The sequence below is a fragment of the Protopterus annectens genome, chromosome 9.part0, assembly GCF_019279795.1.
Source record: "Protopterus annectens isolate FY-2018-M chromosome 9.part0, PAN1.0, whole genome shotgun sequence".
NCBI lineage: Eukaryota > Metazoa > Chordata > Ceratodontiformes > Protopteridae > Protopterus > Protopterus annectens.
This window is the reverse complement of record NC_056743.1, coordinates 805,880,565-805,896,179: the sequence shown is the minus strand read 5'-3', so window position 1 is coordinate 805,896,179 and position 15,615 is coordinate 805,880,565. Positions and strand designations below refer to the sequence as shown.

Sequence of the window (15,615 nt, the reverse complement as noted above, 5' to 3'; positions counted from 1 at the left end):
TTACTACACATGCTCTATCTAGAACTTCGAGGTTTCTGTCATGCTCTGCTTCACCACTGCCTCCAACCAACAGATCAGCTACTATTATGGCGCAAGGATAAACTGAAAAAATGTGCTCCATTGCGCGCTGAAAGACTTCACTTGAATTTATTCCAAATGGCATCCTTAGGAATCTGTATCCGCCAAACAGAGTATCAAAAGTAGTTAGAAATGAGGATTTGAGATCAAGTATCACTTGCCAAAATGAACTCTCTGCATCCAAGACAGAAAATACAGTAGCATTCGGGATTAGAGCTGTAACTTCTTCGACTGCGCAATGGATGACACAATCTCTTTAATGCTTTCTTCAGGTCAATACGTGTTCTGATTTTGTCGGAGCCTTTTTGTGACCGGCTACTGTGGACGACATCCATTCAGCTGGTTCTGTGACTGGTCAAATCACACCTTGCTGCACCATTTTATCTAACTAAGCTTTACCTTCATACCGCATAGCTATCGGAACTCTTCTTGCTGGTCTGACTACTGGAGTGACCTCTGGGTCTAGCCTCATGGAATACACAACTGGAAGTTTGCTTAACTTGTCATCAGCATACTATACTCGGAGAAAAATGGCTTCAGAAAAATTAGAACTCGGAAATGCACTTAAGTGATTGACTTCTTTAGCAAAAGAAAGCAGATTCATTCTTAATCTTTGAGACCCAATAAAGATTGCACTCGTATTCAGACTACATAGAACAAGTTGCAACGATTCTCGGCCAAATAACATAACTGAATTTCTTCACCTCCATAAGCAACAAGTCTCCCACTACTGACCACATGGAGCTGTTCATTAGTTCTCAGTTTAGCAAATGTGTCTGCAGATATAACATTACATTTTGAGCTCTGTTGATTTTCCATTAATATGGACAATACAAAACACTTCACTCCTTCCCAATAAATTCACTGCATCAACTCTTTCACCAAGCACATATACACCATCTACATCTATAAGTTGACTGCTTCGGCTCTACTTATCAACTTGCTTTTTTGTGTGACCTTTCTTTACAACTGTGTGATGCTTACTTGATTTGCAAAACGTTTGGAAATGGTTCCATTATTTTTACACTTGTAACATTGCTGACCAAATGCTACGCACTTCTCCCTTTTAGACTCATGATTTGCACCGCAACTGCGACAGTTAACAATAAAGCTAGATTTGGGTTTTGCTGAATCATGCTTGTACTGCACTGAGCTTGAGCTGGAGCATGCTCCCTTTTTAGAACTTTCTGGAAAGCTGTGTGCCTTCCTTGGAAACCCTGTAGCTGCCACGTCCTTAAGCCAGCTTTTGTTTGCCACGTGTTTGCATACTATTTACATGTGCATTGGAACCAACTGAAACCATGCTCTTGTCACTTGCAAGCATACTTGTGTGTTTTGCTGTCGCCTCATGGATTTGACAAATCTCTATGGCTTTACTCAACGTTTAATCATTATCACGAAGTAAAAATCTTTCTCACAGCAGCACTATTTGATACCACACAAAAGCCTGTCCTTTATCAGCTCATCTTTTAAGTCACCAAACCAACACGTTTTAGCTCTTTCTCAAGTCAGTTACATAAGCTGCAAATGTTTCCCCTGGTTTCTGATCTTGTCTGCAAAACACATGCCTCTCTAATGTAATAGTTGTCTGGGGGTTGCACATTTCTCTGAATTTGCGCTTCAAACACTTGGGGGGGGGTCTTCCTTTGATTCAGCCTGTACAACAATATGACGTTTTTCACCTTCTCCTTCATATACTGCTGGTGAATACATAAATGAACGTTCTCTTTCTGTGGCCTCTGACCCAGTTAGGTTTAGCAAAATGAATGCCCTGGTGCGTGCATCTCTATCTGCACAACCTGCTTGTATAAAAATATCGTAATCTTGCTCAAATATTCTCCAAATCTCTGCAATATTCTGATCAAATACAAGTGGTAGGGGATTTCAAAATCAGTCTCCCATATTAAAACATACCAGTGAAGGGCTTTGCAAATAAGCATAAACATACACACACACACATATATGCCAGAAACGTACGTCAGTGTTTGTAACTTTATCCAATGCCTTTGCACTTCTGAATTTATACCTTTTGGGCTCTTCAAAATGATGCTAATGGACAAACATAGTACCTTTGAATAACTGAACTTTGCGAAACAGACTTCTCTGGCACTTTAGACTTTTGTAATATCATTTGAAAAGGCTAAATGCTAAAGTTATTTATCATCATTTTGCTCAAGTCGTTTATCATTTTAACAACTTCATGATGCAACTGAATAACTCTTGAGCATTCTAATCCACTTGTAATGTTGTCTTTTGCAAGAAATCACCTCTTATCACAATAAGAAACATATCACACAAACTGCGTAATGCGAATAAATCGAACTCTTGCCCAAAACTCAACAACACTGAAATAATTGCACTTTGCAAATAACTACATACAGCTGCATGAAGGTGAATAAGGTTGCAGAATTACCTCACAAAAAGGATTGCCAGCCTCAAACAGATGCCCTATGCAGACCACCTCAAAAAAAAATCCAGCTTTACTCTGTTACATACCGCCAACTCAGAGGCGATCTCTGCCTAACATACAAAGCTACATCAAACCCAGAGCTGCTGGACATGCTTCACTTAAAGAAATCCCAATCCCTCCAAGCTACACGGTCTAGGGACCTAAACCTTGTCATCACAATAAACAGAACATGCTGGAGGGATAGATTCCTGTCCCAGAGACTCCCATACTCTGGTACAAACTACCTATCTATATCAAACAAAGCTCCTCATTAGCACTCCAAGAAAAATGACGACTGGATGGGAAATGGGAAATTCACCCTGGGGACCACCTCTGTGGCTCTGCTCGACAGGGTGACAGGAAAATAATTTTCTTGGGTGGCAAAAGCCAGGTTACCTTTTTGGCTAGGCTTGTATAGGCCCCTAGGGCTGATAGTCTAGTACCTACCTATGAACCTACAGCACACTGAAATGCCCCCAAATGGTGATACCTTGCTAGGCAACTCTTTACAGTACAAGAAAGACACTGTAATGGTGGCCCTTTGCAAACAGATACACCTAGCACAAGAAACCTTTCAAAATGGCTATAATTTGTACTTCACGAAACAGTTGTACTTGGCACACAAACTCTTTGAAATGCATGCACAGTAATAAGCACACTCTGTAAGCACTTTTACACACTTTGAGATACTTCGAATAACTAGTTATGCCCTTGATCATCATCATCATCATCATCATCTTCTAGTTGTTCACATTAGGGGTTTCCACAGAAGATCATGTTTCCATTTCTTCCTGTCCTCTCCATCGTGCTCTCTCACACCAACCACCTGCATGTCCTCTCTCACCACATACATAAACCTTATCTTAGCCCTTCCTCTTTTCCTGTTACCTTCATCCTTAGCACCCCTCCTCAGCACATTTATTTATTTATTTTATTTTACATTTGTTGACCGGGCTAGTCTAGCTGGATGCATGTCCCTTTTCAGTAGAGGCCCTGGGAGATGAGCTCCAAGACATGGTCTAAATAAAATAGTACAAGTTCAAACAACACAGAAAAAATATCAATATACTAATAAAAATAGCAACTTTCAAAAGGAAATAAAAATCATCAACAATGGTATTAAGTAATTAACGGTACAGAGTTTGTAACAGGATATATTATTAAGGACAAAAATCATAAAACAGTGAAATTTCAGGTATGGAGACATAAGTCAGGTTAGGTCATAGGTAAACAAAGGAAGTTAGGTGAGTAGTAATGTAGCAAAGGAGTTACTTAAGAAGAGAAAGTAAAAAGAGGATATAAAAAAAGAAAAGGGGTAGATAAGAAAAATATAAGATGGAAAAAAAGTAACAGAGGCTAGTAAGCACTGGATAGGTTAGACAAATTAGTAGAGGTAGATGACTAGTCTGGTTTTGAACAGGGGCAGAGCCAGTGAGTTTTGAGGAGAAGTTTAAGTCTATTTTTAAAGAGAGATAATGAGGTGAGTGAGGAGAGGTCACAAGGGAGCAGATTCCAGGCTTTACCTACAGAATTAGAGAAAAGGGAATCCCAGCTCTGTTGTTAGGTTTAGTGGTGTGGGCTAGTAGTTTTTGAGATGAGCGTAAGGACTTCAGATTTGTATAGGGGGTGATTAGGGTAGATAAACTTGGAGTATTAGAGGGTTTATAAAGAATGTTGTGGGCAAGGGTGAGTTGGTGAAATTTAATCAGGTGTTGTAGTTCTAACCATCCTAGCTGTTTTAGGTTAATGCAATAATGGGTTCAGAATGGGTTGCCTGTAGCAAATCGTGCTATGCTATTATAAGCCATTTCCAATTTGTTGAGGTTATTCTTGGAGAGATTAGTAAAAATGGGAGAGGCATAAAGGAGTGTAGAGATCAAATGTGTGTGGGCAATAGTAGTTTTAGCAGTGGGGGAAAGGAAGGGTTTTAGCCTATAGAGGGTACCAATTTTTTTTATTGACAGTCTTTATGGTATTATTGATGTGGATGTCAAAGCTCAGATTATTGTCGATGGTGACATCGAGTAGTTTGGTGGTAGAGTCAGGAGATATAATAGTATCATTGGTAGATGTTACTGAGAATTGGAAAGGGGAGGACTTATGAGTAGGCGTGAAGAGGAGGAGTTTGGTTTTTTTAGAGTTCAAGAGGAGGCAATGCTGAGAGAACCATTGTTCAAATATGTTGAATACTTTTTGGGTGAGAGCATGAAGGTCATGGGATGATGTAGCTGAACATAATAGTGTTGAGTCATCAGCATATTGTATGCAGATGACTTGTGGGATAGCTAGATGAAGGTCATTAATAAATATAGAGAAGAGGTCCAAGTATGGACCCCTGAGGTAACGGGTAGAAGAGTGGATAAAGTGTTTTGCCAAAGTACTGCTTGCTTTCGGTTGTCAAGGTAGGATTGGAACCATTTTATGGAAAGTGGATCTAATGACAGAGATTTCAGGATGTTTCAAGAGAATTTGGTGGTTTACCATGTCGAATGCTTTGGACAGGTCGATGAATAGAGCAGAAGAAAGGTTATTCAGGTTTCGGTGCCTGTTAATATAGTCAGTGAAAGACAAGAGGGCAGTGGTAGTGCTGTGCGAGGGTCTGAAACCATGTTGACAGTTGGAATTAAGTTATTTTCAATTAGATGGTGGAGTAGTTGCTTATGGATACACTTCTCCATAATTTTAGCTAGGGGAGACAGTAGGGCAAATGGGCGATAGTTTGATATTTCTGTGGAATGTCCTCCTTTATGTAAATGGATTATATGGGAGACTTTCCATAAGGTGGGGATGTAACCTTCAGTAATTGATCTATTGATCAATATGGAAATAGGATAAGCTATGGCCTTGGATGATATCTGTAGATATTCAGAAGGCAGTAGGTCTGCAGAAGGAGAGCATGGTTTCAGTTTATTCAAAAGGGTTTGAATAAAGGAGGTTGTAACAGGTTTGAAATGAAAAGGGGGTGGTGGGGTTGAGGAGTATGAGGGTAATGTGAAGGTATTAGGTGATAGTTGACTGGCTAGTAATTGGATAGTATCTGTAAAAAAAGGTATTGAAGTTATTAGCTGTATGGATTGGATTATTCAGGTTTGTATTTTGAGGGTTTGGAGTAGCAGATTGACCTGGGTGGAGTAATTGCTTGATGCTGGCCCAAAAATTCTGTGGGTTGTTGTGATTAGGTTGTTGATATTGTAAGGAGTAGTTTTGTTTATCAGAGAGTATGGCCTTTTTAGTGTCATTTCTTAGCTGTCTAAATGTTAGTTGGTCAGTGGTGTTTTTTGTCATTCTCCATTTGGCCCAGTATTTATTTCTGATATGAATTTTGTGTTTGGTTTCGCTGGAAAGTCATGGGGCAGGCTTGGCCTTAATTCTTATAGATCTGGTTGGAGCATGGTGATTAAGAATGGCAAGGAAGGTAGAGTTAAAGAAGTTAACAGCTTCATCTAAAGGAAGATGTTTTAAGGGAGCCCAGTTGCAAGCTCTAAGTTTAATTTTGAATAGATCAGGGTTAAATTTCTTTTTGGATCTAATATGTCTGGTAGAGGTTGGGGTAGGGGTGTTGGCTTTATGTCTAATGATATAGGTGAATGAGTGGTCACCGATGTTATCAGGGAGGGTTCCAGAGTCATAGTAATGAGTATGATTGTTAGTGAGAATCCAATCTAGTGTGTTAGCTTTCTTGTTAGATTTATTTATTCTGGTGGGGGAGGTAATGGTCTGGGAGAAATCATATAGGTTTATGCGAGTGGTAGGGGAGGCTACTACAATAGGTATTCCAGTCTAAATTCATATCGCCTAGGATAATGGTTTCTTGAGGTAGGTGTTGGGATAGCCAGCAGAGGATATTTTCCAAGGTGGCTATGTTATTTCCTGGGGGCAGATACATAAAGATAATATAGATTGATTTAACATTGTTAAGTTCAAGTTTAGTAGTGAGAATTTCTGTTTTGGAGTCCAGAGGTGTTACAGTTGTAAGTGGTTAATTGAAAGCCTGATTTAAATAGAATAGCCACACCACCACCTTTCTTAGCTACTCTGTCAAGCCTTAGGATATTATATCCAGGTGGGATAATTTCATTATCTTTGATGGCAGGTTTTAGCCATGTTTCAGTTAGGCTAATAATGTCAAAGGCGTACACTTCTAGGAGAGCATGGAGTCGAGTTACTTTGTTGTTAATGCTACGTATGTTAAGATGAGCCAGTAGGAGTGAGTTAGAAGGTCTTGCAAGATGAGAATTGATTAAGGTAATGAAGAGTGATAGGGGTTGCAGTTGGACCTGGCCCTTTCACATGCACAAACAAATGCAATCTCGCGCCTCTCTGGCTTTGTCTCCAAACCTTCCAACCTGGGCTGCCCCTCTAATATACTTATTCCTAATCCTGTCCACCCTCATCACACCCATTGCAAATCTTAACATGCCATGTCCAGCTCTGACTCCTGCCTTTTTGTCAATGACACTGTCTCCAACCCATATAACATAGCTAGTCTCAACACCCTCTTGTAGACATTCCCTTTCACTCCCTGCCTCTACTCCTCTTCCTCACCTATTTTCTACACTCGCCATTATTCTGAACTGTTTATCACAAGTATTTAAACTCATCCACCTTTGCCAACTCTACTCCCTGCATCCTCACCATTCCTCTATCCTCCCTCTCATTCACACACACACATTCTGTCTTAGTCCTGCCGACCTTCATTCCTTTCCTCTCTAGAGCATATCTCCACCTCTCCAGGGTCTCCTCAACCTGTTCGCTACTCTCACTACAGACCACAATGTCATCTGCAATCATCATAGCCCACTGGGACTCCTGTCTGAGCTCGTCTGTCAATCTGTTGATCACCATTGCAAATAAGAACAGGCTCAAAGCTGATCCTTGATGTAATCCCACCTCCACCTTAAATGCATCCATCACTCTCACCACTGTCACACTACCCTTGTACATATCCTGTACCACTCTTGCATACTTCTCTGCCACACTCGGCTTCCTCATATAATACCACAACTCCTCGCTAGGCACCCTGTCACATGCTCTAAGTCCACAAAGACAATGCAACTCCTTCTGACCTTCTCTGTACTTCTCCATCAACACACTCAGAGCAAACATCGCATCTGAAGTGCTCTTTCCTGGCATGAAACCATATTGCTGATCACTAATCACCTCCCTTCTTAACCTAGCTTCCAGTACTCTTTCCCATGACTTCATGCTGTGACTGATCAATTTAATCCCTCTGTAGTTACTACAGCTCTGCACATCACACCCTTATTCTTCAAAATCAGTACCAAAACACTTTCTCCACTCCTCAGGCATCCTCTCACTTTCCAAGATTTCATTAAACAATCTGGTTAAAAACTACACTGCCATGTCTCCTAAACACCTCCATGCTTCCACAGGTATGTCATCTGGACCAACAGCCTTTCCACTCTTCATCCTCTTCATAGCTATCCTTACTTCCTCCTTGCTAATCCACTGCACTGCATGATTCACTATCCACACATCATCCAACCTTCTCTCTCTCATTCGCTTCATTCATCAGCCCCTCAAAATACTCTTTCATCTGCTCAACACACTCTCCTCGCTTGTGAGTACATTTCCCTCATTATCCTTTATCATCCTTACCTGGTGCACATCTTTCATAGCTCGGTCCCTTTGTCCAGCCAATTGGTACAGGTCCTTTTCTCCCTCCTTAGTGTCCAACCTTTCATACAACACTCCATAAGCCTTAGCTTTCGTCACCTGGCTCTTTGCCATGCACCTCATCGCCTTACACTCCTCTCTCTCTCTGACAATCCCACTTCTTCGCCAACCTCTTTCTCTGTATACTCTCCTGTACTTCCTCATTTCACCACCAGGTTTCCTTGTTCTCCTTCTGTCCAGGTGTCACACCAAGCACCTTTCTAGCAGTCTCCCTTACTAGCTCTGCTGTAGTTACCCAGCTATTCAGTAACTCTTCACTGCCACCCAGTGCCTGTCTCAACTCTACCCTGAACTCCACCACACAATCACCCTTTTTCAATTTCCACCATTTGATCCTTGGTGCTCTCTCACACTCCTCCTCCTCCTCTTGATCACCAACATCATCCTACAGACCATCTTTCTATGCTGCCTAATTAGACTTTCCCCTGTCACCACTTTACAGTCTCCAATCTCCTTCAAACTGGCCCTATTGCATAGGATATAATCCACCAGTGTGCATCTTCCTCCACTTTGTAGGTCACCCTATGCTCCTCCCTCTTGTTAAAATACATATTCACAATAGCCATGTCCGTCTTTTTTGCAAAATCCACTACCATCTGACCTTCTGCATTCCTTTCCTTAAAGCCATACCTACCCATCACTTCTTCATCCCCTGTGTTCCCCTCACCATCATGCCCACTGAAATCTGCTCCAATCACCACTCTCTCACCCTTGGGTACAGTCACCACTTCATCCAACTGACTACAACATTTTTCTCTCTCATCCATCGCACACCCAACTTGTGGAGCATATGCACTAACAACATTCATCATTACATCAATTTCCAGCTTCATAAACATCACCCTGACACTCTTTTCACCTCCAAAACACTCTTGGCATACTGTTCCTTCAGGATAACACCTACCCCATTTCTCCTGCCATCCACGCCATGATGGAACAATTTGAGCCCACCTCCAATACCCCTGGCCTTACTCCCCTTCCATCAGGTCTCTTACACACACAATATAATCAACCTTCCTTCTGTCCATCATATCAGCTAGCTCTCTAGTCATACTGCTAACATTCAAAGTTCCTACCCTCACTACCACACTCCTTGATACAATACGAAATCATAGTTATGCCAAAACATAGCACTGTCAAAACAAATGCTGTCGCCTTGGTTTATGTTTTTTGCTTAATGTGCCCTTTTTTGCCCTTACTATATTTGTTTTGCTCGTTTAAGCCCTTTACATGCCCAATGTACTTTTCTTGTGCTCGTTTTACTCTAAACATGCCCAGTTTTGCTTTAGACACACTCATCTTGCTTTAAACATATTCGTTTTGCTTTACTGTTAATCGTGTCATCAAAATACCTTTGTTTTAAACATTTTTTAGTCAAACTTTTCGTGCCTTCCGGTTGCTTAATAATGCGGTTTGTGCCCCTGTAATGCCCCTTTTTATCTTTCTATCAAATAAACAGTTTGTGCTATTTCTTATTACCTTTGATTCTTCTCTGGCTCTTTTTGTGCTCTTTTCTCCCAGTGTTACCTTCACGGTCGTCTCTGCACCTCATGGCTCTGAATATTACTCTCTACGATCCTGGTTCTGACACCATGTCACTCTCCTATCTAGGACACAATAGAAGAATCTTCGTGGGTTCTGTTTAAGCAGCTTTATTTCATACAAACGCATAGTTATACAGGTTTACTGACTAACTTAAGTAAACTTGTATACAAACCAACAACTGCAATCATGCATGCTTCTCTCTCTGGCTGCTCTTTCAAAATGGAAGTAGAGTTTGCACGTCTGGAATTTATACGTGCACGTATAACCCTGACATGCTTCTTAAAGCTATAGCACACACATCAGTTGCAATCTGATCTATACCCTGGTCCCATTTCAGCCGGCAAATTCCTGTTCCCTACAACACTGCATTTGGAAAACTGTTCTGTTAGTGGCTATTACTTCCACCAGAAGGGTCTCGGAGTTGCAGGCTTTGATGTCTAATCCTCTTTACAGACTTCCACAGGGACAAGGTATCTCTAGGCACTAATCCTTCTTTTATGCCCAAGGTGGTTAATGAATTATTCCTCAATCAGTGCATCAACCTTCCAACCTTTTTTTCTTCTCCTCAATCCTCCAGTGTCAGGATTCTGCACACTTTGGATGTACACAAGCAATTCAGAAACTACCTAGACAAAACCAAATCTGTCTGCAAATATGAGCCCTTGTTTGTTTCTTACCACCCAAGGGCCCTGTGTCAACCTGTTTCCAAGCAAATTATTTCCTATTGGATCTCTAAAGTTATTTCTTTCTGTTATTCTTTCAATGGAAAGAGCATTTCTTCCCCTGTGAAGGCACACTCTACTACCTCATCGGTAGCCTTCTTTAAAAGCTTGGACACTAGTTCCATCCTGGAGGCAGCTACCTGGTCCTTGGTACATAACTTCACTAAACACTATAAACTGGATGTCATCTACAGGTCCAGGGCTGGATTTGCCACAGCTATTCTGCATGGCTTTGTTGAAAACTTTTTCTAGGCCTCCACCCAATCTTTTGCATGCATGAGCTTTGGCATTCTCTCTCATGTAATGAATACTGCAGCATATGAATAGAAGGACATAGAATACTTGTGTAAAATCTTACCATAACCATAGATGTCCTTCTCTTCTATATGCTGCAGTATTACTCCCCCAGTCTTCCCCCTGATATATGCCTGCTTCCCTGGTGGCATGTCCTTTCATCTTAGCTGAGGCTGTTTGGTGGCATTCAGTCCTGAGGCTGGTGCATGCTGACGTCCGCTTTATACCAGACATCTCTATGACCTGTGTACAGTGGATGATGTGCAGCATCGCACGTACCTTACAGTAGCATTAAGGCTTTGGTATGCTGGCCAAACGTACAAGTCAGCCGGAGGTGATCTCCCTCATGTAATGAATACTGCAGCATATAGAAGAGAAGGACAGCTATGGTTATGGTAAGATTTTACACAACTATTCTTTCCTTCTGACACACTCCCCCCTCTCCTGCCCCAGCTATTCGGATCCTGTTTCTGTGCCATGCCCCCAAACCTTCCTTCCACATAAAAAGAAAGATCTTCTTTTAAAGTGTAGCAAATAGTTACAACAGTTTTCACCTACCTGCACAGCACTCAGGTTTTAGTAAAAAGATTCTCTCTCTTTTTTTTAATTTTGAACTGCAGCAAGCAGTTTTCTACAGTTCAGACTACATAATAAACTGTTACACTGCTCAGGTTTGACCGCAAATACAATACTGGACTTTAAAAGATAGTACTGCATTAGAAAGTGATCTGGATCAACTGACTGCGCCCCCAACACTTTGCGCCCGGGGAAGTTGCCCCTCTCACCCATCCCTGGCTATGTTGCTGCTTTCAAACTCTAGTTACAAATGTCATTGTCTTTCAATAATACCCATGTCTGACTGCAGTAATACAATAAAGCTCCTTTCACAGCTGTGACTGTACAAAAGGGATTCACCTTGCTTCATAGACAAGAATTGACGTAGTTCAAGCTCAAGTACATTTGTAGGTGTTTGTAGCAAGCAAAGGGGACATTTTTCTTACCAAAGAAAGTGCTGTTGGCTGGCTCTGTGCTTTCATGTTTCGAATGTGGCTGATCTTGCTGTGACTCCTGACACACATAAATAGTTAGCCTTGGCCGTACCACCCTGCAAAAATAAAAAACAAGCAGAAAAATGCATCCTCAGTCGATTATGGCAATACATGGAAGACATGATAAAAAAACAAGATGGCAATTCTGCATTTCAAGCAACACCACATTCATCTGCCAGATGCTTCTGACCATTACCTTTCAGGAACCAGGAAGCCACCCCACTGTCTTTTCCAATCCATGTAGTTTTACACAAAAAATAAATTAGGAACTAAAAGCATGTGAGAAGTGGTAAATAAATTCACCAAGTGCAAAGAAGAAAAAAAAAAACTGTTGAACTGTAATGCAGCAGACACGTTTCCATTATGTCCTGTCAGATGCCCTTTCAGCATCACTAATTTCAGCTTTCCTGAACTGTACTCTATCAAAAATTGTTCCATCTCTTCCTTTGCTACTTCTATGAGTAACACCTATTTCCCACCTGCCTGTCCCCTCAAATTCTAGTCTAGACGAGGTCCTGTGACTATATCAAAGTTGTTTTCAACAGTATTTCTCTTCCACTGCTGACAGATGGGCTCTTCTTCAGTCCTCCTTTCCCTACTTCCACCTGAGGTGCTAAGTTCCAGTCCCCTGTAAAACACCTTGGTTGAACTGTATTAGCTGCATTATCACAACTTTGAGTTCTGCATGATCCTAACTGGACTGTAGAGTGAGATTAGCATTGAGTAGTCCTCAGCAGGCCCTCCTGTGACACCCATGACTTCTCTGAAGATCTTCCAGAGCTTGCTCTGCCTACAGGGTACTTAGTTGTGAAAACAATAAAACTGCTCTTCTTTGAACCCCAGCATAACTAGATGATGTTGCTAGTTTATATTCTGTATCCAGCAGTTTCCAGTCTCACAACCCATGGCACATGTCTTTCTCATAATATCAAACCTCTGGTTTAGTTTTTCAACAGTGATAAAATTCTGTCCCTTTTTGCAGGGCTGGTGATACCATTAACATTACATGTTAATATTTTAATACTTATTGTATCCATGGCAACAACATTATCTAATGTACACCCCATCTTTAATGCCTTTACCTTTCTTCCCAACATACAGTACTTCTGCCCAAGTTATCCCCTGCATTGGCACAACTGCCCGTTTCACATTGCCTTGCTCATTAGCCCAACACTTTTACTTGCTCATTTCCAGATGCCCCTGCATTCTTAACCATCTTGAGTGAAAAATAACATGTGTACACACACACACACACACATTATATCTAAGCCCTCTCAACCCCTTAGAAGTGCTGACCAGGATCTCTTGCAGATCCATAAACCTAGAAAATCTCCTGGAAAGAATCTCTACAGCTACCTTCTTGCTCTTGCATGGAACAAGCTTCCCATGTCCCTTAGAAGCATCACTCCTGAAGTCAAGAAAACTCTCAAAAGTTATCTGTACAGCACCAGGACATGTCTCTGTAATCACACCACTTGAACTTTCTCTCAACACCTTTCTTCCCACCTACTATTCCTATACTTTCTCACTAACTTCAGTGCACAAGTTTCACATCCTTTTGAAAACAACGTTTTGTATTTTTGGCACTTGTTTCAGTCTTTATTTACTAAACCACGTACTCACTTTAATATGATTCTGTTGATTCTTCTTTGCTCTAATTTATCTCCAATTGCTTGAACATTCTTATCTAATTTATTTTTATCTCTTTATAGTACTGTTCTTGACTTGGTATTATTCTCAGTTTAACTTTTAGTACAGCTGAGTTTTTTCAATATTCTCCTAATATTTCTCCACTGTTTATTATATATTTTTGCTGTATTTCATCCTAATTTTGTAACTACTCTTGATTATTACACTGTGCAGCTTTTCTCCCCGGGCCTCCGCTGAAAATGAGCTTTTCTGCTCAGTCGGACTATCCCAGTCAACAAATGTCAAATAAATAAATAAAATAAAACTCTTGGGCTAAACACTGAAAAGTGTTCCAGATCCTTTAGCTATCATATGGTAATCAGATAAGGCACAATATGCCCAGCTCCTGTTCACTGTGGTAGTCTAGAGCTTTGCTGGGGTTAAGTGACTTAGAAGTCAACAGTGTACAAATCTGAAAGTCGTAGAAACCAAAATGATGTCTGCAAGATGTCTGTCATTATATGCCATCCTCTGCTCAGCTGATGTAACCAAATGCAAAACTACGAGTCAAACAAAATGCGTAAGAAACCGAATGATTCAAACTTCTAAACTGTGAACCTGTATTAGACTTCCTGAACATCACAAGTTAATCTCATTCTATACTACCACATCAAAAAATGCCCACTAAAAAAGTTACATCCAGGCCTTCCTTAGAGTACCAACTTGCTACTTAAACTTGCTGCATTTTTTAAAATGTCATTGAAATAAGGAAAAGTACTTTACGTCTCCAAACAAGCCTACAGGCATACTCCCACAAAGTGTTTGAATTTCACTATAAAAAAAAAATTCGAATGCATGCCCCCAAACAGGATGTGCAATTCATCAGCCTTTTGACATCTCACAGCATATAGTAGGATCCTTTCCAACCTAAATTACAAGCACTAACATGCAGTTATGCTAATCATCTATGTGGTACCAGCTAACATTAGGCTTAAGCCTTCAGTTCTCCAAAGAAAGCCAAGTCATCCATGAATACCACTGGTATTAGTCTGTGACTGCAGAAGCTGACTACAGGTCCCAAAATTGACAGTGACAATGGTACTAAGATGGGTGTTTCCCATAACCATCCTACTCTCCCACTGGTGATCGATAAAAACAACAATACATAAAAGAACCACTTCCTTAAGATGGAGGACATGAGGTGGAACAAATGGCACAATTGGTGGAAGAACTCATACCTCCCTTTCTCTCCCATGTCCCTCTGCCAAGTTTTAGGGTACAATTGACAGACTTGTTTGAAAATGCAATGTGCCCCTGCATGCCCTCATTTAAAGAGAACAGCTACAACAAGCAGCAATACAGTGACTCACAAACAATACCCTTGGGTAAGTCTTCCAAATGACATCAAAAAACAAGAAATGGACAGAAGAACATCACAGAATGGCTGGGGATGGCATCTGGTCTGAAGCCCACACTAAGTATATAAATAATGCTCAACTTATGGTGCTCTATGAATATACACTGTAGCTGTCTGCTATAATTTACAATAATGCATTACTAAGTTTGGGTAATGCAAAACTCACAGTTGGCATGTTTTGACCACAATAACAAAGCCTACGTTATCAAACAAAGTCAGCCACGTATAAATTCTGCATTACTGACATAGATAAGTGGATTACTGTTATTAAACAATTATCTAAACATTGCTTTCTTTTTTCCTAAGTAATAGCACTTCTTGAAGGTATAACCGTTTTCTGACAATTTCTGCACTTGGAAGATGTCTTGCTAGTGTACTGTGCATGTGTTGCACACTTACTTTGTGACACTTGCAAAGTACACTGCAAAGGACTGCAGTTTTTGGCACTCTTCTCTTTCCTAACTGGGACTCTAGAGTATATATGCATGCTACAATGAGCTACGCATTTTTTTAAAAACAGTTGCCTTTGAGGATATGTAGAAGTCTAGTCTTCCACCCTACTGATAGCTGGCTGTCTTTTCTCTGCATTGCAAAGTGGAGAACATGGTGGATGCATTTTTTTAAATAGCTACAGCTGCCTGGATTTACTGTTAGGGGTAATGGTGGCTTTACAATGGGCACACTACCAAATACAATCAGTATGCACATTTTTGCATACTAATGACCATTTACAAG

General features: G+C 40.7%; 1 protein-coding gene across 2 annotated transcripts in view; it reads right to left on the bottom strand.

The window, feature by feature from the left end:
• Nucleotides 1-15,615, bottom strand: part of TFCP2 (transcription factor CP2) — a 1,028,615-nt gene that overhangs the window by 206,219 nt on the left and 806,781 nt on the right. For both annotated transcript variants that reach the window (XM_044083452.1, XM_044083451.1), the window contains exon 13: nucleotides 11,787-11,890. In XM_044083452.1, the coding sequence (XP_043939387.1) occupies nucleotides 11,787-11,890 (104 nt within the window). The remainder of the gene's footprint in view (nucleotides 1-11,786; nucleotides 11,891-15,615) is intronic.